The sequence below is a fragment of the Brienomyrus brachyistius genome, chromosome 2, assembly GCF_023856365.1.
Source record: "Brienomyrus brachyistius isolate T26 chromosome 2, BBRACH_0.4, whole genome shotgun sequence".
NCBI classification, from domain to species: domain Eukaryota; kingdom Metazoa; phylum Chordata; class Actinopteri; order Osteoglossiformes; family Mormyridae; genus Brienomyrus; species Brienomyrus brachyistius.
This window is the reverse complement of record NC_064534.1, coordinates 47,430,340-47,457,291: the sequence shown is the minus strand read 5'-3', so window position 1 is coordinate 47,457,291 and position 26,952 is coordinate 47,430,340. Positions and strand designations below refer to the sequence as shown.

Genomic DNA, 26,952 nt, shown 5'->3' with positions numbered 1-26,952 from the left:
TCCGCATGAACATAAGAAAATAATTTTTTTGTCTTTAAATTTTTAGATACAAAGCAGGCTGTGCGAACTGCTGCCAAAATCACTTAATTTAATAAGACGATAAATAAAAACGGCAAAAATACAATGAAGCAAGAAAAAACACCTGACACGATCTCGAATAAATTTCAAATGAGGCGAAAAAAACTTTGCTTTAAGATGAATGTTGGAGCGGCTCCGTTGCCGGAGTGCGGTCCGCTCAGTTACGGTCCACCTTAAGAGATAGCCCCGCCCACAACATCGGGGAACATCGGTCTGCCATTGGCCAGGGTCTTATGGGTGAAATCGATTGCAGAAATGCAAAACTTGTTGCTGGTTTTCCGAACGCGCCGGTCGTGCGGTGCCAAACGCTGTACGGAGTGCGATCTCTCAGCGAGTCCTTCTCAGCCGCTGTATATACTACTGCTGAAGCCCACAGCAAGCAGGAGTGACTGGGAAGACAGGAGCAAGGCAGAGCTCGAGCTGGAGACGGACGCGCAATCCTATTGCAAATGATCGGGACCGAGAAGACACGGTTGCCAAGCCGCGCTGTAGCGGTGGAGTGCGGGTAGTGTCCCGGTACCCCGACTCTGTTGACGGGAGAAAGACTTAAACGAACTGCTCTTCGACTTTACTTATTGCCGCACGGAGCTGGATTTTTGCTCTTGTGGACTCTTTAATAATAATAATAATAATAATAATAATAGTAATAATCATAATAACCAAGAACATCCAAATAAGTGGTGATATTAAAAGCAGGTTTCACGGGACCCGGAGAGCAAGACGGTTGTTTTTGCACAATTAAATCGTTTTTTATTTTTTTCTGCTTATTTTGACGAAATACGATAATTGCATTTTTATTAATTATTCGTGCAAATTACGACTAACCAGATATGTGGAACTGAATTATTATGGGGTCTTTGAGCGAGACCCGTTTTTGTTCGTCCCGGAACGTTTGGCACAACCTGGAATATTATTTTTTCTTCGGGAAAAAAATATATACACCAGTATAACGTTATTTTCAGATAAATTGTGGTTTGCGCTACCTGTCATCTGAAATCGAAATAGGAGGATTTTGTATTTCACAGAAAAGGAAATGTTCGCGACAATACTTGGAAATACGGATTGTACAGGAACATATATTTTTCAAGCCACAGTTGTAAGTACCTTTATTTCGCTCGCCTCCGAAGTTAGTTTAATTTAACGGACAAGGAGTACGGACTTATCCGCGCATTAAATACTTTTTGCGGAGCGAGTGAGGATCTTAATTTGTTTGCTACTTAACGCATAGACGGTTGTTGGACTTTACTTGGTTTTCCCGTTTTAAGAAATATTTTAATTCTTTTCCGACATTCTAAAAATGTGATCTACAGCAAGACTTAAAAACGCTAATTATTTTTGCTCCCATATCCATTTTTTCCGTGGCCTCATTAACAGAAAAGGTAGTTGATTTCGCATTTATATAGTATTCCGATTGCGTTTTCTGAGACCTGCGAGGAGCGATCGGCGAAAGAAACATCGCATCAAAGAGCCGCGCAGCCCTGCTAGCTGGCGGTCATGCGGGTTTGATAGCAGGGAAGTATGTTTGGGCTGGAACAGTTTGGTTCCCAGATTAACAGCAGAATCTCCAGCCAAGGGGAGAGAAACCTAAACCAGTCTAGACTTAACATGAGCTCCCACTACAAGGGCTCCGGTTTTCATGCTGCGGGGCCCCCAGGACCTGTGGAGCCAGGCATGGGCCCCATGAATGAGCCGGCCATGATGGGGCTCAACATGAACATGAACGGGGAGCACTACAGCTACCACCCGAGGGGCCACTCTGACATGCACGGTGGAGGACTTCAGCAGCAGCAGTCTGCCATGCCCAGCTTCTTCAGCAACCAGCAACCTCACCACAGCCACCCGCACAGCCATCACCCGCATCCCCATCAGCACCACCCGCACTTTGGGGGCCCGTTCGGAGGCCCAGATCCCGGGCCATCCTGCCTGCATGGGGGCAGGATCATGGGCTACAGCGGTAGCGGGATGGGTCCCCAGCAGGGCTTTGCGGAGGGCTTTGACCCGCTCACTGAGGGCCAGGCGGGAGAGGCCTTTGCTCAGCAGCAGCAACAGCCGCAGCAGCAGCAGCGATCAGGGAATATGCCTGACTTTCAGCACCATGGCCCCCCTGGAGGAAGTCACGGTGTTCCCGCCCCCTGCCTGCCCCTAGACCAGTCCCCAAACCGGGCCGCCTCCTTCCACGGCCTCCCTTCTGCCTCGTCGTCCGAGAGCCATAGCTTGGAATCCCGTCGCCTGCCCCCCCAGGGCACTGTGGAGGGAATAGACTACAGCTACCCCAGTGAGCCGCCCCCGGGGCACTTTGACGTGCCGGTGTTCTCCCCCTCTGAGTCTGAGCCCCAGCTACCCCATTACGGCGGTGGGCGGCAGGTGGCTGCAGGCACCGGGGGTTTCCCCCCCGGGGGCACCACCATGTCTCGGCCGCCTGGCATGCCCGGCGTCTCCAAGGCGCATCAGCAGCAGCAGCCTCCCCCCCAACCCCCCCAGCACGGGGTTTTCTTTGAGAGGTTCGGCAATGGCCGCAAGATGCCCATGGGCATGGAGGGGGGCGTCGGCACCAGGCACCCGCTTGTACCCCCCCAGCAGCAGCAGCAGCAGCAGCAGACCGGCTTGCTCGCCAGGCAGAACTCCTGTCCCCCGGGCCTCCCCCGCCCACCTCAATCTGACTCTGGGTCCTCAAACCCTGGCATGCAGGATGGGGGAGTCATGATGCCCGGCCAGCACAACCAGTTTGAGTATCCCATCCACAGACTGGAGAACAGGAACCTACACCCCTACGGAGACCCCATGTTTAATATGCAACAGCAGCCCCCCCCAAACCCTTCCCAGCAAGCCGCTAATCAGAGGCTGCAGCACTTTGATGGGCCGTATCTGAGCATGGCCAAGAGGCCTCGCTTCGACTTCCCCACTGGCCACAATGGTGAGAACTGTGGCTCGTGGAGTGGAGGTGGCATGCACAACCCTCCGGGGGTGGAGAACCACCTCTCCCCCTCAGCCTACCCAGGCCTCCCCGGGGACTTTACCCCCCCAGTGTCAGACGGCTTCCCCTCAGGGCCCCCACTTCAGCATGCTGGCCCGGAGCCACAGTCACTGCAGCAGCGACAGAACGCCGCCATGATGATCAAGCAGATGGCCTCGCGGAACCAGCAACAGCGGATGAGGCAGCCCAACCTGCAGCAGCTGGGTCACCACGGGGATGTCGGACAGGGCGCCATGGTGCACGGGGGCATTCCCCCAACGGGCTTCGACCGGGACGGCGCCGGCCGGATGGCGGGCTTCGAGGCCCAGAACGCCCACATGTCTCAGGAGGGCACCTGGTTCCCTGGGTCGCACCAGGCGGGGGAGATGCTGCCGCGGAGGATGGGCAGCGCCACTGAGGTCGGTCCCCACGACATGGGCCTCCAGCAGGGCGGTGCCGGAATGATGTTCCGGCCTGGCGTCAATGGGATGGGCATGCAGGAGCCCATGCGGATGCCGGGAGATGGGCACGTTCAGGCCCTGCACTCCCCCAGCATGCACCCGCCGTTCAGCAGCAGCATGGGCAGTCTCAACCAGATGCAGTCACCAGGGGCTGGTGTGGGGCATCCCAGCGCCCCCTCTGATAGAAGGTCAGCTGACTTTGTGGCTCCCCCGATGGGGGCTCAGCCCGCCTTCTCATATGCTAACCGGCAGGGGGCTTCCCACAGCAATCCGCCCGGAGTGAACACCTCCCCAGGGGGCTATGCTCCTCAGTCAGAGTTCCCTCCGGGCCAGCGGTCCTCAGTGAGCAAGCTGGGGGCCCTCTCCCTCGGGAGCTTCAGCAAAACCAGCACCAAGGACAACGTGTTCGGCCAGAGCTGCCTGGCAGCCCTCTCTACAGCCTGCCAGAACATGATCGCCAGCCTCGGGGCCCCAAACCTCAATGTGACGTTCAACAAGAAGACCCAGAATGAAAATAAGCGTAAGCTCAGTCAGACAGAGCAGGACATCAGCGGCGGCAATGGCGCTGGGGCGGCGGGAGCCACGGCTGGCTCTGGGCCCGAATACTTCCAGGGCGGGTCGTCTCAGAGCAGCCAGATGCCTGGCGGTGGGAATGGTAACGGCAAGGCCGCCAGTCAGAGCCAGACAGTGCAGGGGGAAGCCAGTGCCCTCTCCCCAAACTACAGTATGGATGCTACCCCCGGGAGTGAGGGGAAAGCAGCAACAGGGAGTGGGAGAGGGAGGGGCAGGAGGAAAAGGGACAGCGGGCATGTGAGCCCGGGAATCTTTTTCTCCTCTGACAGCACTAACCCTGTTGTGAGTCCGAGCCAGCAGGGCCAGCCGGCCGGCATGGCCGAAAGAAGCGGGGGCACACCGAGCGAGAAGCCCCTGACGTCCCCTGCTTGGGGCAAAGGGGCCGACCTGCTGCTGGGCGAGCAGCCTGACCTCATGTCGTCGCTGGACAGCGGCATTCAGAGCGTGGCCAAGTCGGAGGGCGGCTCCCCGCACGTGGACTTCCCGGATGATGGTGGTGGCGGCGCGGGGGCAGGTACCCACTACGGCAACGAGGACGAGGTGTCCTCCAGCTCCGACGGCGGCTCCAAGCCCAGCCGCAGCTCGCTAGTAGGGGGGTCTCCCAAGCTGCAGAGGGGGGAGCACGGACTGATGAATGGACAGAAGGCACTGGGTCTGGCTATGGTGAACCACACTACCTCTACCCCTGACAGCTATGGCATGAGTGGCGGAGGGGGGGCCGGAGCGACACACCCAGGAACGCCCGGCATGGAGCAGGTCCGCACGCCCTCCAGTACTGCGGGCCAGGATGAGATCCACCCCCTGGAGATCCTGCAGGCCCAAATCCAGCTGCAGAGGCAGCAGTTCAGCATCTCCGAGGACCAGCCGCTGGCCATGAAGGGCGGCAAGAAGGCGGACTGTGGCAGCCAGAGCGGGGATGGCGAGCTCTCCTGCTGCAGCCCCGATGCCGGCAAAGGCTCTGTCAGCACTATTGACCTTGACAGCCTGATGGCGGAGCAGCATGCCACGTGGTATGTGCCCAGTGACAAGGCCCTGATGGAGGGACCCGAGGACGAGAAGGCCATGGCTCTGTGGGACAAGACGAAAGGCCAGAGCAGCAGCAAAGAAGGTAACCTGTTTGCATGCAGAGGCCAGTGTGCAGTGCGTTATGCGTGGCTTGCGAGTCTGAGATGGTCGTAATGTTTTCTGTGTTGGCGAAGCTGCTAACTGTCCGACGCCGAGAGCTCGCTGCCGCGGCAGCTTCATTCATTCCAAAGGCATCCTGTTCACATCTCCTGATTTATGGGCGTGCTGCTTCAGTTGCCAGTTTTTCATACAACTAAGTGTTCAGTTGTTTAAAGATTCACATACACAAGCAAAGCCTATAATCAGATCCTGCTTCTGTGTGGATAACGGATTCAATCGAGTGTTATTTCATCACACAAGATCAAACTGTTTGTTAATCTGGCAACCAAAATTTTGTGTAATTGCAAGAATCCAACGAAAATCTTTAAAGTTGTTTCTTTACCGTTTAAAGAAATTACTATCTTTATTTGTGGACAAAATATTAATAATAGTGAGCCATCTGCGAATAGGCCTACATTAGCCTATGTAATCTGCCAATACATTATATGTACAAATAATGTAAAGCTGTAGAAATTTTATATATCGAAAAAAGCTGAAGGTCCGACTGTACAAACCTGTATAATAATGTCAGATGTGTTCTTATGAAATTTGGAAAAACTCAAAAGTGAATCAAAAATAAAATTGACTCCAGACACAAAACAGTAAATTATAGATAAACAATGAAACTACTTTGGGTAGAGCAGAGCCAGTAACAACTACATGTTAAGTAGGTGCATTGAAAACTCTCTTACTGCAACAGAGCCGATTTCAATTCTGATTTAAGGTGTCTTGGATTTTGCAGTAAACGGATGCGGTGATACACACAAAATGTTTAACTCAATGAATATTTAAGACTGGAAACAACGTGAAGCCAAGTAAGAAAAGTTTCAAAGGAGAGAAAGGGGAAAATAAACATTCCTGCGGTTCTTTATCTCGGTTTTCAGGCTGAACAGCAACACTGACGAGATAAATGGGTTTTTGAAGAGATGCGTTTCGCTATGGGGCTCCCCCACTTTTCGGTATCTGTTTGTTTTTGTGATTACGAAGGGATAATCTGATTGGAGAAAGTGGATTGATTTTAGGTGGGGTAGGGAGGGCCGAACTGACTGGCGAGAGTTGGAGGAAGGGGGGAGGTTTGCATAAATGGAGATAATCTCACATTTTAGTTATCAAACTGTTGCGATTACGGAGAGTGTTAAATTCGCCGCTGTAGGTGCTGTTACAGATAAATGTGTCTCAAGTCAATAACATACCCTCCCAAGTTCGCTGTTCAACGTGTTTATTAATACTCCACCAGACTGACCGGAATTTTATATACCAATAAACCTAAATATTATAAGCGATAATTCAGTGTAGTATCAATAATCCATAATAATAATAATTATTATTATTATTATTAAGGGGTAGTGTAGTAAAATCGTAGTAGTAATTAAAAAAATAAAAAATGATAATAGAACTGAATATGATTTGTAATCCTGTTACTTATACGAATGAAAAAGAATCTGTATCTAAAACCGCTAGTAATGATGTTTTATAGTTTTCAGTTTATAAAAGGCCTTCGGAATGATATATATATATATATATATATATATATATATATATATATATATATATATATATATATATATATATCACACACACATACACACACACACCGTATAGCGTCTGCGGGGTAATCAGACGTTTATATCTACATACACAGGCCTACACACACACACAAAACCAGACGGTTTAATGCATGAATTTATTTACAGGTTATGCCTCTATTAACACCGGTTAATTCGCGCAGTTTTGATAATCTCCGGCCAGCGCCGTGCACTGTAATGCCAGTATTCAACTAGGGAGCGTTTATCGAACACAATGCTGTGGAAGAAGCGACCTGCAGTAAGCGCACGACAATACTATTAAAACGGACCTTTTTAGTCGGCGGCAAAAATTCATATACGTTTATTGGCAATAAAATTGCAATCGGTGAAAAATTAAGTTTAACTTAAGCAGTTTGAAAGATACATTGTTGTAATACGGTAGGCAGTACGAAATCCTTAGTGTATAATTGGATTAGTGTGCTACAAAGACGGAATTTGACTGTTTTGTGTGTTGTTTCTATGTATTTTGCAATGGGGAAATAATAACAAATTAAGGAAACAATTGATTAAGTGCTTTTCCGTCGTATTCTGAAAGGATATCACCTCCCCCTTTTATAACCGTTGGTATGCTAAATAGACATTTCTATTTAAAAGGCTATATTTACTTACATTTCTAAATGAATAAGTGAAATACGAAAATAATTTAATACATTTGGTGAATCACTTTATTAAAGACGAAGTTTTATGTTCTCACAAAGTATTTTGTTTGCAAATCAGTCGTCACTGCCGCTATTACATCTATTATGCTAATATTAACAATGTAAAATCAGTTTGAAATTATTTCATGTTGGATACAATCGAACTTTATACACCTGTCAATGACAATGGAAATGTTCAGTGACCGCAAAATGCTGTAAATTAATCGGGCTCTTCACTGTTAAATTACTTTTGATTGTTTTGCTGCGCCTGTTGTATCTACTCAATAATATCAAGTATTTTTTGTATTGCAGCGTTCAGTATTTAAATCAATCAGATTTCGTTTGTGAATTCCGGCAATTCCGTATCGACTCCCCCCGTGTCTCCGCGTGAAAAAGATGGTGTTCCGAACAACAAAAGCCAGTGTCTGAACCGGTCACTGTCCCAAGTGCCGAGGGCAGCGGAACGGAATGAGACACGCATAATTTGATCGCCATGGCTGGAGACGAGCTACCGATCCGCTTTCTCGCACGTAAATAGGTGGTCCCTCTGTGTGCGCTCCCTGTCCCTTTGTTCTGGTTAACTGCGGGTGCGCGGAAAGGGGGTGGCTTGGGGGTAGGGGTGGGGGAAGTAGCGAGCTCGGAGCGTGGAGTCAAGTCGTATTGTTTAAAATGCAAACCAATACAACCGATCCATCCACATTCCCGCTCGCTTTTCTTCAACGTTAAGCATAAATTGAGTTTGTTTCGCAGCGGTCCATAACTCAATCCCCCCTTTTTTTCTTTAAAGAGGAGCTGCATCATAACATGCCTCCTTTTTCTCCGGTTCTCCTGCCCTCCACCTCCTCAGTGTCATTCCCACTCCTTTCCGTCGCCTTGCTCTTTTCCTCGGTAAGGGGGAGGGCGATCGATAGCTAGTTAGCGCAAATCACAGCCCTTGACAAGTTCTTCTTTAAGTGCTGTAGACATCGCGAAGAAGGTTTGGGTGTCATGAAATGGCAACGGATGTGATTCAGGTAGATACGCCTTTATCTGTACTTTAAATTAAAAGCGTAACCTCGTTAACACATCTCATTAACAGGACAATTATGTAATGTATTCCCTCCCCCTATAAATCTCAAAATATCAGCTTCGCCTAGCAATAATTTTGCGTGCGCCTGGCAATTTTATCAGTTGCCATAATCAGAATATTGACGGGTCCCCTCGGCTCACAGTCCATTAAAGAAGAGATTGCAAACGAGCGTAGCAATTTCTCGAAACAAATAAATAAGCAAATTACACACAGTAGTTGGGGAAAAAAGCCATCGGGTGTCTCATGTTTGCGCAATCCCGACGCCTGGAGGGTTCAGTTAATTTATAGCATTAAAAAGGTAAATAGACATAATTTGTTTTACAATCAAAACCATAAACAGACGTCCATTTAAGCAACTGCTTTAAAGATCTTTAAAAAAAACGTTTATAATGATCTGTTCCATAAAACGTCTATAACCGACGAAAGCGCTAATTGTTATGTTCTGATTGCCGAAAAGTATATATTTATCGTATTATAATATAGGCTAGTACTATGCAGTTTTACTAGAAGCTCTATGTTGTAGAAGTGTGGGATTATGTAGTACATTAACGACACAATTCGTTTTATTAGACACGTTTTTCCAGTGGTGGAGAATAAATGATACCTTTGAAACGACTACATGCTTAAAATATAAACAAGGCGCAATTGAATAGGCCTGTATGCATTTGTACGCAGTATTTTACTCGTATTTTAAAAATGGTGAATTGTCTGGAAGGAGCTTGATGAAAAACCATAGAAATCCCATTTATTCTTAGTGTGCTTGCGTAAATTTGCACACTAAAACACAGGTCACTCATAAAGCGCATGTATTGTGTCTTAATGGCGCTTAAATGCCTATTTTAAGGTTTTACTAGGCAAAGACATGCATGAAAGGAACGGGTTAAAACAGGACTAACCGAAGTCATCCCAGGTGGAAACAGTTTCAGAGTTTTTTTTCCCTCTCGTACTCTGCAACGTACAACACTTTTTCACTTTTCGTTCCATTGTGTTTCGCAGTATGGAAATAACAAATTAAGGAAACGAATTACTCAGCGCAAAACGAAAGGCCTTAACTGTGCTAGAAGGAGAGACCGGTTCCGTTTGGTAAATATTTTTCATCAGGTACCGATATTTGAAAGCGGCCTTTGTTTCGTAAAACAAGGCGAAAATACGAAGTAGAAAAACTAACTTAAAAGTTAATTGATTTTGATTACGTTATGACAACCGCAACAACAACAATAATAATAAACAAAGAATCATTTCATTTTTAACAGTTAATTCTGATATTTTATTCGAGACAGGAAAATAGTACAAAATACAAAAACAAATTTGTTGTGGCTATGATACTTTTCTTTACAAGGAATGAATGCAGCTCATATACAACTAAACCAGGCTCCGTTTTTGGCTCCCATGGTGTTAGGCAGTCCTGTTTACCATAACTTTGGCCCAAAACCTGTGTCAATAAGCACCAAAAATATATTACCTCATGAAAAATTACATCTATTTATTTCTATTATTGCTGTCGTTTTGTTGTTGTTGTAATAAATACTTCCATTAACTGCTTGTTTTATACATCATGGTTGATAAATACTTTTTATTTTCTTGTTATTTTTGAGCATTTTTTGGGTTTTAAAGTCAATTGCAGGATTCAATCTAGCAATTTCTGTTGAGGGCTTAAGCTCATGTTAGGGAAAGTTACCTCTTATGATTCTTAATAGTCATTGTGCCCGTAATATTGGGTCTCAGGGTTTATTTTCCAGTTTGCAGAGTAAAATACAAGGTCATGCAGTGCTGGAGCATGTTAATCGGGAAGTTTATGTGCATATAATACATGCTCTACAAAGCACCTGTCTCAGCCCTGCTGCGCTGCTGAGGTGCCTCCCAGCCCAGAGACATAGTTCTGCTTTGGAGGTGGGGCCGGGGGGGGGGGGGGGACAGTGAACACGGTGGTTGACGGGACTGACGCAAACCATCAGGACACAACATACGCAGAAGGGAGATCCTTCATGAGACGTCAGCCTCTAGCTTTATGGACAGGAAGGAGATGGGGGGGGGGGTGGTTGGGGGGAGGCCAGGGAGGATACGCAATACTCCCAGCTGATCTCCATTGATCATCCCAGACAATGGAACTGAAGCTTGTGGACTTATTTATGAGCACAGTTTAAGGGTAAGGAGACCCCCGGACTGCTGTGAGGGGCCCGTCAGGCATGTTTTAGAGAGCGTCTCTCAGAAGTGGGGGGGGCGTAATGAATTGCTGTCCTCCGTACGGTCCCTGGCGTGCTAATTTTCCGACTGCTCTCACCCGGGGTGTGTCACACACGCTAATGGGCCACTGATGTGTGCGGGAAACCTCTCAGCCTGTGACTGGTGTGCGGTATGTGCTTTGACACCCAGCCTCCACACCGCCTCTGGCTGCCGTCTTCCTGAATTGAGCAGCAGGTATGTGGCATTTTACCTGCATTTTAAGGCGTTTGTGCTTTTCCTTTAGGCGTTTGGGTTCTAGGCGCTGGTGACCGCCCCACTTTTCTTCGTTTTTCAGAAAGCCCCCCCCTCGCCGTCTATCATTAGCTGGTCATTTTGCACCGTCCTGCAGCACCTCTGTGGATGGGGTGGGGGGTGCTGGTTTTGCTAGCCACTGCAGCCGCATCCCAGAGCAGGGGAAATGGGACCGTGAGCCAGTAAGAGCGGCCCGGGAGTGCACCAGCACAGCGCGATGCATTGGGGTGACCCTGTAACCCAGTTTGGCTGGTTTCTGTGTGTTACCTGGCCCTCCCATCTCCCCGCTTGTGAGCAAACAGAGGCATGCCTGGTCACGATTAGCGTCAGTGTTTGGCCCTTGGCCACGGTTCAGCTGTTTGTTCTGTGGCATTTTTATTTATTTATTTCTCTCCCCGTGCCGCTCCTTCTCTGCTGCGCCGCCCGCTGTGCACTTGGCAAGTTGAATACCCCCCCCCCACACACACACACACACACGCTCCCTTGAGAACTGTTGCATCACCTTGGCTTTCTTCTGTGTTTTGTGTTCACTCCTTATGCTCGCGACGGCGTTCCTACCGGCAGCTCTGGGTCTCAGGTCACCAAGACCACAGGGGGTGGGGAGAGGGGGGTGAAGAGGCTATCGAGTGGCCCCCAACACCCTGAAAAGGGAGGGGAACCATCCTGGTACTGAAGCTCATGATTAGGAAACGGTTACCTAGACTGCTGCATGTTGAACAGACTTTGAAGGAATACCTGTGTCTTTGACTGCGGCAGGTGCAGGGGGGGCCTGTCTGCCTTTTTGGACCCAGATGAGGAGCATTAAACTTGCAACCACCCATATTCCTTGCCAATCTATTAAAATCACATTTGTTCCATTGACATTTCTCCAGTGACAACTTGTAACAAGCGTTAGTAATTTTGATTTCTTTGACCCCCCCCCCCTTCCAAGAAACAAGATGTGATTGACATTTTGAGAAATTAAAAAAAAAGAAAAACAGCTCAAGGCACCCCGTGTTCCAGATCTATCCTGGCACTGGGTTCTGTATTGACTTTTTCTGTAGAACAAACATATGCTTTCACTGGTCCCCATGCAGCAAGAATAGAAATCATTATTAGATATCATCAAAGTAATTAGCACTGATAATTTAGTGCCAAAAGTGGCAAATTCTCTCCCCTCCTCCCTCCCATGGAATGACAGGGATTTCTGCAACCCTGGGGAAGGCTAGGGAACTGTCTCTGAGGTCTGATGGCTTTGTTAAAGACGGGACGTCCAGTTTTTGCCACCGCAGGAGATCAAAGATATTTTTTTTTGCGAGGTTGTTTTTGGTTATGCATTTCCTTGTATTCATTTCTTTCTTTTGGCTAACATTTTTATAGATGCACGTTCACGCAGTCACGGGCAGCACGCAGAAGACGCGCACACACACAAGCTTTACGTTTTCCCTGCCTTTAAATTAACGAAGATTTCTTTGTCAAGGACCGTTGGGTAACCCATGGCAAAAAAAGCTCTGGTGCCATCTTGGTAGTGTATGGACAAAGAGCCCCGTTACGATTGCTTTTGTCAGCCGCGGGAAATATGACGTATGATTTATTGCTGTCTGGCTTCTGGGATTGCACGGTTATGCCGGAGTTCGTGTTCTCATAAAGCAGAAAATAAAACAAATTCAATATGAGGCGGCACGTGTGTCTCCACAGCGGATTTCTATGCATAGGCCTGCTTGTGCTAAAGCCTGCTGTCGTTATTGTATTGAAGGAACCTTTATTTCAGGACATGAAATGAAGTTTAAAGGAAATGGCCAAATGTAAAAAAAATATATAATTAAATACGTTTTGCTTCTGAAAAAAATCGTGTTCTTATTTGAAATGCGGTTGATTTAGCATGAATGTGCTTGTGTATAGGCTATTCGTGTGAGTGTTTTTGTGTATGTTCGCATTTTTGTGCGTGTCTATGTGTGTTTTCGCGCGCATGTGTATATTTTTGGGAGTGTGTTTGCTTCGTTTTATATTTGTATATTTGTGCTTGTGAGTGTGCACGCGTATATTTGTGCCAGTGTGTTTACATATATGTGTGTATTTGTTCTTGTGTGTGCATTAGTATATTTGTGTTAATGTGTTTGCATACCTTTGTGTGTATGGTCGTATATTTGTGCTAGCGTGGATGCATATATTTATGCGTGTTTATATACCTGTGTGTGTGTGTGTATTCGTGCGTGCGTCCACACATCCGTGCGCTAGTTTTTGTGTGTGTTTTTCTGTGTGTTTGTGTGCTGTCGTCCTCTTTTGGCAGCCTCGGCAGGCGTGTGAAAAGAGCATCGGGGTGACTTGTGCGCAGAAATCAAAGGATGAGCCGGCGTGTCATACCATGAAAACATTATCATTCCCTCCCCTCCCCTTGAAGCAAATTTAAAAATAATAAAAAAAAATCGACCTGTCTTAGCACTTGTCGAATTTTCACAGATTTTACCGGAATGGAAATCTGTGCTTGTCTTTGCTTAGCGCATCTGAGAGGACCGAAATCCTCCGGTTTGATAAACGTGACACATTTCACGGTGTCTAAACTTTCAGGCTGACAGGGTTGGGTGCGGAATATGACGGGCAGCGGTGTCCTTCATCGCAATTGTCCTTTTTTTTGAAGGGGCTCGTACGGCGTTCAGTCGCCGGGGCGTCAGCCCAGGTCCGCTGCTTCCACCCAAACCCGAGATGCTGTCCAAATTCACGCTAAACCCTGTTTTCGAAGGACACTTTGTCCATACTTGTACATAAATCTTTCTCTTTCCTCCGTCTACATTCTTTCTTTTTAAATATATATAAGCTATATTTTATTTTTGCGTGTTCGTACGTGCGGCTGTTGACTCACCTCTAACGGCTGTTGTGTTTCTCGACATACAGGTGGTTCCCGGGTTTTTTTTTTTTTTAATTTGTATTTAAAAAAAATTAACAAGTTATGGCACTTCTGGGAGAAAGGGAAAAGCAATATTTCACAAGAAACGGATGAAGTTTCGTTTTTGCGCTTAGCGGCAGGATTAATGGATGTCATTTTAACTCACGGCCTCAAAAAAAATAGACTTTTTCGTTTTACTTCAATTTTCTAGCCATTTTGCCGTCTATTCATTGTAATCCTTATAATAAGTTGTTCTAAAAAGCGATAATTCTAATAACATCCAGCCATGAATGCCGAGCGAGACCGTGGGATGGCAGTGGGGATGATACTCTGCTGAATGGATGCTTGAACCCAACCTGGCTACTCCAGGTGCTGGATCAGCTCTCTCTGCACAATGTGAGATCTCGCGTCTCTGCAAGGCAGCTGACTCACACGCTGCGATCACTGCACCACCTTTTGGATGTCCTTACATTACCTTTAAATTCTTCTCCCCTTGGTCACCAAACGGCAGCGTTTATAAACCTGTTCCACCAGGCCTTTAGCAGTTGAACAAAACAATAGTAACACCTAATGCTTTAAAAAAAGAAAAAAAATGTTGGGCATGATTGTCATTAAAGCTAAGATTGAATCGTGGAGTTGCTTCTGATGTATAGAGAAAGTACTGGACCTCTCCATGCATTTTGATATGTTAGCCTGAGAATATGAAGCCCGTAGACCAGGTACTAGTCTTGCAAAGCAGTTTGTGACTGCATTTTAACTGTCCACGTTGTTAATAATACACATTCTTTTATGTGAAGACACACCTGTCCACCGCATAGGGTTTTTATCAAAGGTTTAAACATATACGTGATATTTCACGTTTCCAAAGCCTGCCTGATTGTATTGCTGCGCCATAATATGTATTTTTCCAATTTATTTCACTTAAAATAGGTTGCTGTCTGACTTCTAAATATACAGAAAGTCTGGTACAGTGGATTTTGAGACATGAGGTTACACTTCAAGTTGCTTTTCAGTAGAGCCTGCATCTTTAGAAGTCTTTTCTTGGGGCGGGGGGGTTTGACAAGTTCCGTCTTTCATTCTTCTCCTGTCTGGGACTCCGTTCTGAAGCAGTCAGCCTACAGTTAGCACGTTTTGGGCGTCTCGCTGGTCCTTGGTCATTTGGCACTGCCCTCCTGGGCTACCCTAACAGCAACCTGCCTCTTGGGAACCCACAGATGGTCCATGTTTTTTCTCCCACCCAGGGAGCAAAAATGTGGACCGTCTGTGGGTCCCCAAGGACCGGATTTGGAGACACTGTTAATAGCCCTGAATGCTGCTACCTCACACACCAAACTTGGCTGGTCAGTTTACTGTTGGGGGGCCCCAGTCCTGGCATATGGTGTCACAAAACTGGTGGTGCCTGTCTCCTGTTTTTCGTGCTGCAAGCCTGTTTGGTATGTTGCAGCAACAATCAAAGTCTATTTAAAGGAGCCCATTAAATAAGGCATATTAAAAGCACAGCTCTGAGAACCTGCGGAAGAGCGGCTCAGGTCCTCGGGGAGGAAGGGGTTAACTGCGTGTGAGGGGTTAGAAGAGGCAGCTGGGAAAAAGGAATGCAGCGGGGTATCGCGATGGATGCAGGGCCTGGGAACCAGAGGGGCCGCATCTATATGCTGGGGACACTGAGGCAGAACAACCAGTTGTGAGATTCACATAGAGCCAGAGCTATTGCAGGAAGAAACTAATACATCACACACCTATCAGGACTCATGCGGATGATGAGCTGGGTCACTGATTACCGTCTGATTACTTACTGTGATTACTGTCTGATTACTTACTGTGATTACTGTCTGGCCACTCAGAGTTATTGATAAGGAAGAAAAGTATATCACTGTCGTTCCCCTAGAGGCAAGTCATTCAGAGACAAGTAGACCTTAGGAAATGGCTTCAGATTTTCTGACAACTAAACTGCTACTTAATCTACTGCCAGTAGATGCACTGGTGCCACTACAGTAGAGTGGTACCTAAGCCAAAGCAGATCCGCTAAGCTGCCTGCAAGTTAATTTTGAAATCCTTTTGGAAATTTTGGCTTAGATTATACTGGGAGGCTCAGTGGGAATTTGCTCTGGGGTGACCTCTGCGTCAGGAGAACTCTGGCATTCCAGTGCTGCCCGCTCCGGAACAGGAATCACTCGAGATTTATGAGAGGGTTTCTCCCACCTTTGTTGGTAAGTGGAGAAAATCACCAGGTGGACCAGTTCACTGGTCCATGGCGGCTGCATTTTTATTTTCGCTTGGACCTGGCTGTCAGTGCTGAGAGGTGACTCACCAGTGCGGAGGGGCTAATGACAGACGTCTGCCTTGCACGCTGGTGACGTACAGTGTCTCCGCTCCTTCACGTCGGAGAGTGTGGGTTCTGGGACGACTCGCTTCTTATGCGTTTTGATCTGCGGTTTCCATAACGCGAGGTTTCTCCCTATAAACGGCTCACGGGACCCCAGCGGCTTATGAATGACTTTGGACCTAAGACAGGAAAATGCTTCTTAAACAGAAGAAGGCATCCACTTAAGAACATTGTGTGAGCCCCTTTTGAGCCGAGCAGATAAACCAGCACCACGCATAGTGTGAAAGCGTTTGCTTGGGAAGCTTCTGCGCGATACATTCATGGGCTCTTAGTAAAGCTGCTCCTTTCCATTAGTTCTGACTTAATTTTTTTTTGTTATTCTAAAAATGCTTGATGCAGTCGGAGCTTCTCAGAAGGGCTGCCGTAGGTGGAGGAGAAGGTGAGAGATTTGATGGACACATCAACTTTTCATTTATTTATTTTTTATTCGCCCTCCTAGACGGTGCCCAGAATCACAAGTGGCTTCCCTTAAGCAGACAATTATGTGAATAACAGCAGCAATGATAGAAACAGAATGCTGTGTTTCCCCCTGTGCTTAACAGGGCTTGGTCTGGAAGTGTGAGCTTATTTCCCAGGTAAACGGCTAGTTTGGAGTGGCGTTTGGTGCCCAGTGGCTGGAGAACTGTTTGTAAACCGGTCTTTGAACTGTAAACCAGGGGCACAGAGGTCCGTGTTAAAGGTCAGAGTGAACAAAGGAGAAGGCTATTGTTAGGCTTTCATATTTTTCTATGTGGTCAGTGTCTGAGAAGGAGCAGAGAGATGGTGCTGGGAAGTGGGTCTGTGTTACACTCTCCAGACATCTGATTACGGCCTGCACACTCTCCACTTCCCTGAGAGCTGAGAGGATGGGCGGTGAGCTCGGCTGGGGAGCTCACATGTTGATGTGTAGCCTCTGTGCTGTGAGGGTTGGGTCACTTTTGCAGACCCTTATGCTTTTGGTGTCCCTGTCATGCCTGTTAATTTTTGGCGGGGGAGGGGGGTGGGGGGTCTACTGTCTCTCAGCTACAAACATCACCCTTAAAATTGGGCAAAGTAGACTGGAGGACAACTGAGTGAGAAAATGGAAATGTAGATTCGCTGCTGAATTATTAGCAGAACATGTCATGGAGATTTTTATTGCGTTTGTGCCCTGAAGAATTGACTAAGTTTGACTGTGTGCTTATTAAAGTATGTTGATGGTAAAATACTCAATTAAGAAAATGCTCATTATCTTTTTTCCCCTCAAAATTTAATTAGCTTTTATTAAGCGACACTTAACTAATTAACCTTCTGAAAGTATCTGCGATTGTGTTCGTATCTCTTTGTCTTTGTGTGTTTTGAGAAAGTGCTAAATTTCTTTGTTCACCTGGAGAAAAAGGAGAATTTTTATACAGCTGTAATAAAATAATAAAAAGTGGAAAAAAATAATAAAAAAAATTGTGGAAAAGACAGGTGAGAAAAAATACAATGAGGCAGACTACTTTAATTTAAAGGTTTATTACATGGTAGATTTTCTCTATTATGCAAACAATGGTATCTCCATCTGTTTCAAGATCTGATTGTCTGATATGCTGTGATCTTATAAATTAAGGAATATGGGATAATTATATGTGCGTGTGTGTGTTGTGAGAGAAATACTGTGAGACAGAGACAGACTTATAGTAGCATCGTGTGTGCATGTATGTGTATGTATATGTGTGTGCGTGTGTGAAAACCTCAAATTTTTTACCTCAGTTTTTAGAAAATCTGTGAATGCAACCTAAGAACTAAAATATCCTGATATTTGGTTTGATTCCTCATACCTAAGCTTAGGGCTGGGTAGGGGTGAAGGTTGTCGTACATGGGATTAGCATTTTACCCTTAGAAATGAATGGAGAGTCCGCATCTGAATATATGGACTGTGCGTGTGTGTCAGATGTTCCTGGTCGCACTTGTGTAAGGAAATCTGAGGAGTCGGTGCGTGTTTAGCAGCAGTGAATAGCGTGAGGCGTTGCCGGCGGTGACCGCCTCGGCGGTACCCATGCCATTGTCAGTGGACGGCAGTGGAGGCAGGCCAAACGCTTGGCAGCCTATCCAGGCTGGGCGGCTGCCTGCTGTGCCCAGTTACCGTGGCCGCAGTTGGGGAGGGGGAGGAGGGGGTATAAACATAAGCGTGAGGATGTTAGCAGCATGAAGGTGTAAGCCAGAGCCCCCCGGCCAAACCCTGGCCGCCTCCCACCCCCCGCCTTTGAATCCTGGCTCCCGAGGCGGTTTGCGGCAGGCAGCGACATCCAGCAGCCTGACCTTTTCACTGGGTTCCTCCACTTTTCCGTTCCACCGGTCACGGCCCAGACAGGCCCAATGCCCCCCCCCCCCCCCACATGGCAGGCTGGCACAGGCCCAGCCTTTGAGACTCCCCACTGGATAGTGAGGATATGAGGGAGACCGAGAGAGAGATGGCAGGAGAGGAGGTAGGTGTGGGGCGGCCTGGACACCTGGCATGAGCTCCCAGGAGAGTGGGAACTCTGGATCCTCTGGGGTTCTCCCAGTAAACCACTGACTCCTGGGTATTGACTCCTGGGTATTGACTCCTGGGTATTGACTCCTGGATGTATTTTCAGGGCGTTTTCATGTGACTAACAGAGGAGATGCAGAGACTGCAGTTCTGACATTGATATTGATACCCCAATACCCCAACAGACAGGCCGGCGGTGACGTTAGCAATCTCATGCGGGGGTGGGGGCAGGGCGGGGGGTGGATGATAGACTGTGCTTTTACATATAGTTTAGGCCAGCACTTTCCCCTCTTCAGTCTTCCAGCTTTGTGAGGACGAGGTGGGTATTAATTTTCACCCTGACAGAAGCAATTTTAGCCCAGAGGCTTGGGTGTTCATCAAAGCGTCTTTGTTACCCTGTCGTGGGTTTTTTTTTTTTTTTTGCCGGCTTGGCGTGACCCATGGTGTTTTTCACGCAAGGGATTCTGGGCCTGGATGGCTGGTAATAGTCCCCCCCACCCCCACCCGCTGAGCACCCCTGAAATTCAGGGTGAACAGTACAACAGAGTCATTTTACCGGTAAGTCAAAGTGCAGGGGTCAGAGGTGAATCTCCTCAGTGCCCTTTGACCTGCTGGATAGAGGTCAGAGCCAGAGGTCGTCATTTCTATGGGTCACTGGGCACGAATGCGTCACGTCCTCCTGGGCGTGTGGACCAGGGGGGTCAAGCGTGCAGTGGCATCCACTTAGCACAGCGCCCCCTAGCTGCCTGCTAGTGATGTACACCCCTTTTCTGTTGTGTCTCTCCTGACTAGGGGGATAGGTGCAGTTAGCAACGTTACAGGCAGGCCTGTCGAAAACGAGCGACCTGGGGCCTCCCAGTGGAGCCCAGTTCAGTTACAGCCAGTTTGGAGTATTGGTCCTCATAACAGCATGTCAGAGACGACAACTGAGGGTAACGTTCTTTCAAATCTCTCTGAAAAACTATCAACAGAATTACGGCTCATTTTTGCATTTTGCATAAACTTAAGATCATGAAAACAACGAACAGTAATCCTTTTTTTACTTTAAAATAGCTCAAAGACTTCTTTTATTTTTATATTGCACATTTTCTCTGCAGTCTTATGAAACATATTCATCACAGATTTACTTCTTTTGTGAACAAATATTTTTATTTGTTCACAACAGCCATATACAAAAAGCACAGAAAACGCCAAAGTCATCCATCTTCCACACCCTCCACCCGCCCGCAAGCAAACCCTGTGGTAAACATCTGCTTAATAATAATGTATATATACATAGAAACATATTAGCATATAAAGTCATACACAGAGATACTTAACTAAATGTATATATAAGTTCAATATAGTCAACCGTGGTTAATAAATGAGCTCCTCCCCAGAGTCGTAAAGCTTGCTCCATAAGCTGTTGAAAGCACCAAAGAACTAATATCTGGCGAACTAAAAGCCCATAAACGGCTGCACATTGAACGAGGGGCTTCCGGAGACTAACCAAACACTTCGTAGCTGCTGTGAAAGCAGCAAGCAGTAGGTTCTTCTTAAAAAAGGTCAATGAAAGGTTTAAGAAGTCATTCAGAAAAATTACGTCTGGTGTTAAAATTATTTCCATATCTGTTAGATTTCATGTTTCGGTAGCTAACTGTTGTCAGAATGAGAAAAGGGGTAGGAAGTCCCAGTAGAAATGCAAGGAAGTCCTTAGTAACCCTTCAGAACGTAAAGTGCAGTTTGGGGACAAGCAGATCTGCATATGGAAATTCAGTGGGTTGAAATAAATTTGAGGAGCCGGTTTCCAGTGTATTCCAGTGTTCAAGTGATTAGGGCTCTTAGAAGATGTCTGATCGAAAAAAATGACCTGCCCATCACATTCCAAACCTTTCGATCGAACTGCGGCTACTAGAGTGTGGTATGAAGATTTAAGCAGAAAAGAGCATTCGGGAGCATTCGGCTTGAGCTATAGATGTTGGCCTATATTAACTTGTAGAGGCATTTACAGGGACTTATAATCACAAAGAGCTGATGCAATATGTAAATATGTAAAAATGAAGTAGCAGGTACATTGTACTGAAAATGTAATATCCTGAACTGTTCTTAGACTTTTTGTCATTGCAAATATCCCTGAGAACCTTAATGTTGCACTTGGTCCACTGAGAATATCGAAATAGAGCATTTTCAGGTAAAAACTCATAATTATTAAAGATTGGGAAGACAGCTAAGCATGGATCTGGTCCGTCTTTCCACTGTCCTCCAGGTGGGAACTAAATGAGTTAATATAGGACCCAAACAGACACTACATGATCTGATGGGAATACCACAAAAAGCCATGGTCTTTAATTCATGGGAAGCCACAGCTGATTCTTCAGTGGTTCTGACACTCTGGATTCTGAAGAGAACCGTCCTGATGTGGAATGTAGGGTTTGAGCATAAAGTTTGAAATTAGGAAAAGAAAGATACCATCCAACTGCACTGAGTAGCGTACAACTAAATGCGAGTTTCCCATTCAAAATATGTTTGAGAAGAACAGAATTAAGTCAGTACCAGTGTGAACTGGAGGCGGTAAAGGAATCATAGTACTGTAGCAATTTACAAGAGGGAGAATGTTCATTTTGACTATAGATATCCAAGCGTATAAAGAGTTGGGTAAATGCGACCAATTTGAAAGATTTCCAAGTTTTTTTTTTTTTTTTTTGGTGACGCTATAATGATATTTAGAAGAATTAACAACTGGTGGAACACTGGGAAGTTCAAAGACACTGTCATTCACTTTGACCTTGAGAAGAGTCAAGGTCAAAGTTTAGAGGAAGAAAACACAACTTGCTTCAATTTATCATACAATCCGAAGGATGTCTAAAATTATCAAACAACGCCAAAATATATGGGATTGACTGAGAGGCTCACTTATAAATAATAAAATATCGTCAGCATACAATGAAATATGATGAGATGTATTCTTAATAGTGATGGAGAAATGAGCCAATGTCTCCAGTGACAAATATTAAAGGAGAGAGGGGACAACCCTGACCCCTCCCTACAGAGATTGAGAGCACACCTGTCCTGTTAAAACAACTGCCCTTGGCTTAGAGTGTAGAGCCCTTTCATCATATCAATAAAACCAGAGCCCAGACGCATATGTTTCAGCACTGACCAAAGGTAGTTAAATTCAAGGCAATCAAAAGCATTCATGTCATCTAAAGAAAATACTCCTCAAGGATGGTCAGACTGCTCGGCGGAATAAATCACACGCAAAAGACGACTAAGATTATCAGAAGCTCTGCATGATTTAATAAAGCCAGTTTGGTCTTCATGGACCAGTTTGGTCATAAAAACCTCCAGTCATCATAACGATACTTTGGCATATCGTTTGATGTCTGTTCCTAGCAAAGAAAGTGGACGGTAACTTGAATATGAGGATGCGTCCTTTTATAGAAGAAGAGCGATAATAGCTATATTAATGTCTTGTCTAAACGATCCTTGCTCAATTGAGTAATTTATCATGTTTAATAAAGGAGGGCCTAGCTCAGTCCAGAAAGCAGAGTACAATTCTACAGGAATTCCATCCAGACCTGGGAATGATCCGTTTCTCATATATTTCACTGTTCCGCAAGACTTGTTGGTTTGGCCAGAGAAGCAGCCGCAGAGTCAGGAAAATGTGGTAAATTAAGTGAGGAAAGGGGAGAAGGAGAAGCAGCACAATCACACATGGATTCGGATTAATAAAGGAGAGTAGAAAGAGTGAAAAGTCTCATTAATAAGTTTTGGGTCAGTTAAAAGCTCGTCAGAGGATGATTTTATGGTGGAAATATCAGCAAACCTCTCATTGCTACACGGTTGTAAAGCTAAAAGATGGTTAGTTCTGCTTCCATTAAAATAGTAATTTTGCCACGTTCTTTGAATAAGAAACTGTGCTTTAGCTCTTAATAGCTGACTTTTGGTTTTTACAACATTAATTCTAGAGATTTGGACAGAAAAATAATCTTGATTTTATCTCTCTAGTGAAGCAAGCTGAGTTTCAGGATCAGTTGTTTTCTTAGCACCTGATTTCTGAAGACGCAATGCATGCGAAATGGGAAAATTAGAGATAAAGCCCTTGCCTGCATCTCACAGTATATAAGGATCATCCACTGAGTCTTTATTAATTTCACCAAACTCTAAAAGCCTTGCTTAAAATTCAGTACAAAAGTTTTCATCACGTAGCAATGTTGGATTAAATCGCTAACTGGGTGTCCGGTATGATCGACTGATTATCAAGAACCTTAAATCATTGCTGCTGTGGTCAGACAGGGACCTGGGTCAGATGTCTGAATTAAATGTCGAAGAGGAAAGAGTGCAAGAAATAAATAGAAAGTCAATCTGAGCGGAGGACGTATGCCTTCCTAAAAGAATGTATATGTTCTCGTAGATGGATTGAGCGTAGGCCGTAAATCTACCAACGACAGAAGGCGCCTGAGTGTATCAGAGGAAGCGCCTGAGAATGACATTCACTGTTTCCTGATCTGTGCAGACCATGGGACGTGACAGCATCCATGTCTGCCCCCATCGCAACCTCAGAGTCTGACATACTGAGAAAACAATTTGTCAGCATCGAGAAGAAATTAGGGCCATATGTGGATGGAGCATAACCAGAAAGAAAAGCCAACTTTACGTACCTTTCTGTGAGTTATTTTACCATCTGCATCATTGCCTCGTTCCAGCATATTAATACATAGGTTTCTCCGTATTAATATCACAACACCTTTGGTTTTGTTAGCGGCAGTTGAGGAAGAAGAAACTTTGTCAAACTTGTTGTTGCACCTGTGAGCATCATCCTTCCTAATATGTGTTTCTTGAATCCGAGCTAAATCAGTTTTTTTCCTTCTCAAAAATTCTAAAAAAACACCTACATTTATGAGTACCATTTAAACCGTTTACATTCCAACTCAAAATATTTAGGTCCATCATAACTATGAAATGTTTGGGTTGGCTGATAAAATAAAGGAAAACTGAAGTGACATATCTCCAGATGTTTATCAGTGAGCCACCCCCCCCCCCAAGCCTCCCCAGGATAAAGAAACACAGATTTCTGTAGAAGAAGATCCCCAAACCTGCAGACAGAGCACAGAACCAGCCTGCCAGGCTCCTTCTCACCAGTCTGTGACATCAGGCTCATACACCGAGTGCTGACATAACCCCAGTTACCCAACACAGAAAATAAAGCATCCCTCTATACACATGCATTTCAACATATCAAAAGGAAATATGAAATAATTACAGCAGGTAAACGAAAAAGTATGAACCCCACAAAAGCTTGAATATTGGGGAAAAAAAAATTCCAGTCTTCTGGAAAAGCACTTAATACTAACAGTTATGCACTTAATAAATAAATAAGGTGAATACAGACCCTTAACTAGCAAATAGACCAAGTAAATGCAACATAACACTGTCCTATATCGACCACACAAGATATTCTCGTGAGCTGTAGGGAAAAAAAGACACGTTTGTAAAGGTCTCTCTTTTATGTCGGTAATGAGACTGAAAAATCAGCTTGGCCTGCTTAAGTAGTCCAAAGGTGGCCTGCAGCATTAACATCAGTCCATATCTGTACAGCGAATTTCGGATAGTCAGTTGCAGAACTGACATGCCTCGTCCAGGGTTTGCAAAAACGTAATCCCTCTGTTCAGATTAACTTTCAAGGTTGCAGGAAGATGAAGGAAATTTGGAATTCCCTTTTCTCTTAATTCTTTCCTCGGAGTGCCGTTTCTTCGTAGTAGTGGGTGAGTAGTCTTGGTGTGAGCTGAGTGTAGCTCTGTCGCCGTAGCGTACAGGGCCGGTAGTCCAGCCTTCATGGAGAAAGGTGTCTCTGTCATTGTAGTGGAGAAGCCTAAAGATAAACACTCAAGGTTTCTGGGTGTTGGTACTTGAATAAATGCGGCGAGCTTGTTCAGCTTCAGTTTCTCTGTTTGTCAGAGAGGGAAACCAGACTGGCAGTGACTGCCTGAGTCTTCTTCAGGGAGACCAAGCAGTCAAAGAGTGTTGCGTTTCCTTCAGTCCAGTAGATTAACCATTTGTTGCTTAAGAGAGTCCAAACGTCGTGTGTGACTGTTTTGAGATTTTTCCTGATCCCTCTGTTCATCTGCTAAGGAGTAAATTTTCAAGCACAAAGTAATAATGTGAGAAGATATTTAATTTCTCAGTGCTGCTAACTCTGACTTCAGAACGCCATCGAGTCTTGACACAGCGTCCGTCATGTTGCCGGTAGTAGCACAACTGTCCTCTGACTTGGATTTCTTCTTTCATGGAGATGGAGAAGAGTTAGTCAACTGTTTACACACCATTGTCATTTAGAAGTATAATGTAAAAAAAGCAACTAATTCCATCAAAAAGAGGATAAATTTAGAAATGAGGGCTGTATCCAGGAGCTCTGTCAATGTGCGTAAGTCCTGTCTCTGTCATGTGATCTACCAAGAGATTTCTTTCTTGAATTCATCTCTTTGGGTGCTTAGTTGTTACATAGTTGCAGCTGCATGGGCGTTGAGTTACGTAAGATTAAACACTTTTAAATACCTCATTCAAAGGTACAATGGCTGGATCCCTCTCCGGATCAGAATCTGTGTCTTGTACGTGTATGCTTTTGTTACTCAGGTTGTTATATGTCATCAAGGGGAAGATCACCATTTCTCTCTGTGTTCCCTCCTCCTCAGGTGCAGACCTATCACAGACCAAGGGCGGGGCTGGCAGTGTGGCTGGAGGCGGAGCCGGCGGAGGGAGCCACCTGCAGTGCCTGTCAGTGCACTGCACGGACGAGCTGGGGGAGGGCAAGGCTCGGGGGGCGCCCGTGTCCTCATGGCGCTCGCTGCACTCCGATATCTCCAACCGCTTCGGCACCTTTGTGGCCGCCCTGACTTGACCCCCGCCACTCCCCACCACGGAGTGACCACAGTGGCAGCGACGGCGAGCATTTGGTCGGGGGGGGGCAGGGGTCCTGCTCGGGTGGCACGTCTGTGTACATCAAGGCTGAGGAGGGGCTCCTCCCCAGCGGCACTCACACCTGGAAAACCTCAACTTGATATTTTCTTTCTTTTTTGTTAGCAAAGCAAACAAAAGAAATTGAAGTGGGGGTGTTTGGCAGAGAGGGTCTCACTAGGGGGATGGCTGCCCTGCCTCCTGTGCTGTTACACCAGCGTTGCCCTCTCCCGGGCCGGCCTGCCCCCTCCTGGGCCGGCCTGCCCCCTCCTGGGCCGGCCTGCCCTCTCCTGGGCCGGCCTGCCCTCTCCTGGTCTGCTTTGCTGTTTTGCCTCCATCCTGCGCTGCTTCTGCTGGTCCTCAGCCGGGCATTCGGGGGGTGGGGTGACAAACCCCCCCCACTAATGGTGCTCATTTAAAATACAGCTGGTTGCTCCCCCTCTTTCTCCTCCTCTACACCTCCCCACATCCCTTAATGCTGCCCCTCCCCGGGTTTTCTTTCTTTTCCAAGGGGTGGGTGTGTTAATGTCAGCATACATGTGATTCCTGCCCTGTGGTTGTGACTCATGACACCTTTCTCCGGGGGTCTGGGGGGCTCGGGACTGACAGTGGCTCGTTTGACCGCCTGGTCAATCCTGAACACAGCCCTATGGGCCATTCTGCATTCTGCCCCCCCTCCCTCCCCCATGAAGGCTCTGTCCTTCTCTCAGCCCGGGGGGATCTGGGAGTGATATGGGTGTCTTTCGGGATCCGGTACTCTCAGACTGCCTGGGCTGAGCAAGCCTCTGTGAGCTGGGGTGTCTGCTGTGTGTGTGTTTGTATGTGTGTGTGTGTGTGTGTGTGTGTGTGTGTGTGGGGGGGGGACAGTTAACCTGGCAAGTGGCTGATCGAAGGAGTTACACCCCCCTCCAGTTCCCTCTGCTGTTAGATTTTCCAGATACAGAATCAAAAGGCTTCAACGCTGGTGTAACTCACCGTAACTCAGCTTTACGGTGGGGGGGGCATGGGCTGAAATGGGTTATAAATGAGGAAATAAGGAAGGAAAGAAGAGTATTGGTATTGCACATGTAAAATAAGAGAAATTTTGCTGTGTGTTAGGCAATCCTGTAATCTTTAAATAAATCTTCAGTTGAATTTGATCTTTGGAACAATAGATGGAGGACTGTGACGACGACTCGATGCGTTTTTTTGTTCTTTTTTTTAATAATATGTAAAGTGCAGTCTTCTGTTTCCCTGCATATTGTATATATCTGTATATGTTTTATTGAGCAACTAAATAACAATAAATATGATGTTAATGGTG

At 46.2% G+C, this 26,952-nt stretch overlaps 1 protein-coding gene across 1 annotated transcript; it reads left to right on the top strand.

Annotated features, from left to right (window-relative positions):
* The first annotated feature begins 334 nt into the window (after positions 1 to 334).
* LOC125712295 (transcriptional activator MN1-like) lies at positions 335 to 26,952 on the top strand. The gene is made up of 2 exons (XM_048982215.1): positions 335 to 5,173; positions 25,388 to 26,952. The coding sequence occupies exons 1-2, from the start codon at positions 1,597 to 1,599 to the stop codon at positions 25,591 to 25,593; spliced, it is 3,783 nt and encodes a 1,260-aa protein (XP_048838172.1). The 5' UTR covers positions 335 to 1,596; the 3' UTR covers positions 25,594 to 26,952.

Coding starts and splice junctions, on each gene's coding strand:
- LOC125712295 (XM_048982215.1), top strand. CDS start 1,597: ATGTTTGGGCTGGAACAGTTTGGTTCCCAGATTAACAGCAGAATCTCC. Junction 5,174..25,387: donor CCAGAGCAGCAGCAAAGAAG/GTAACCTGTTTG, acceptor CCTCCTCCTCAG/GTGCAGACCTATCACAGACC.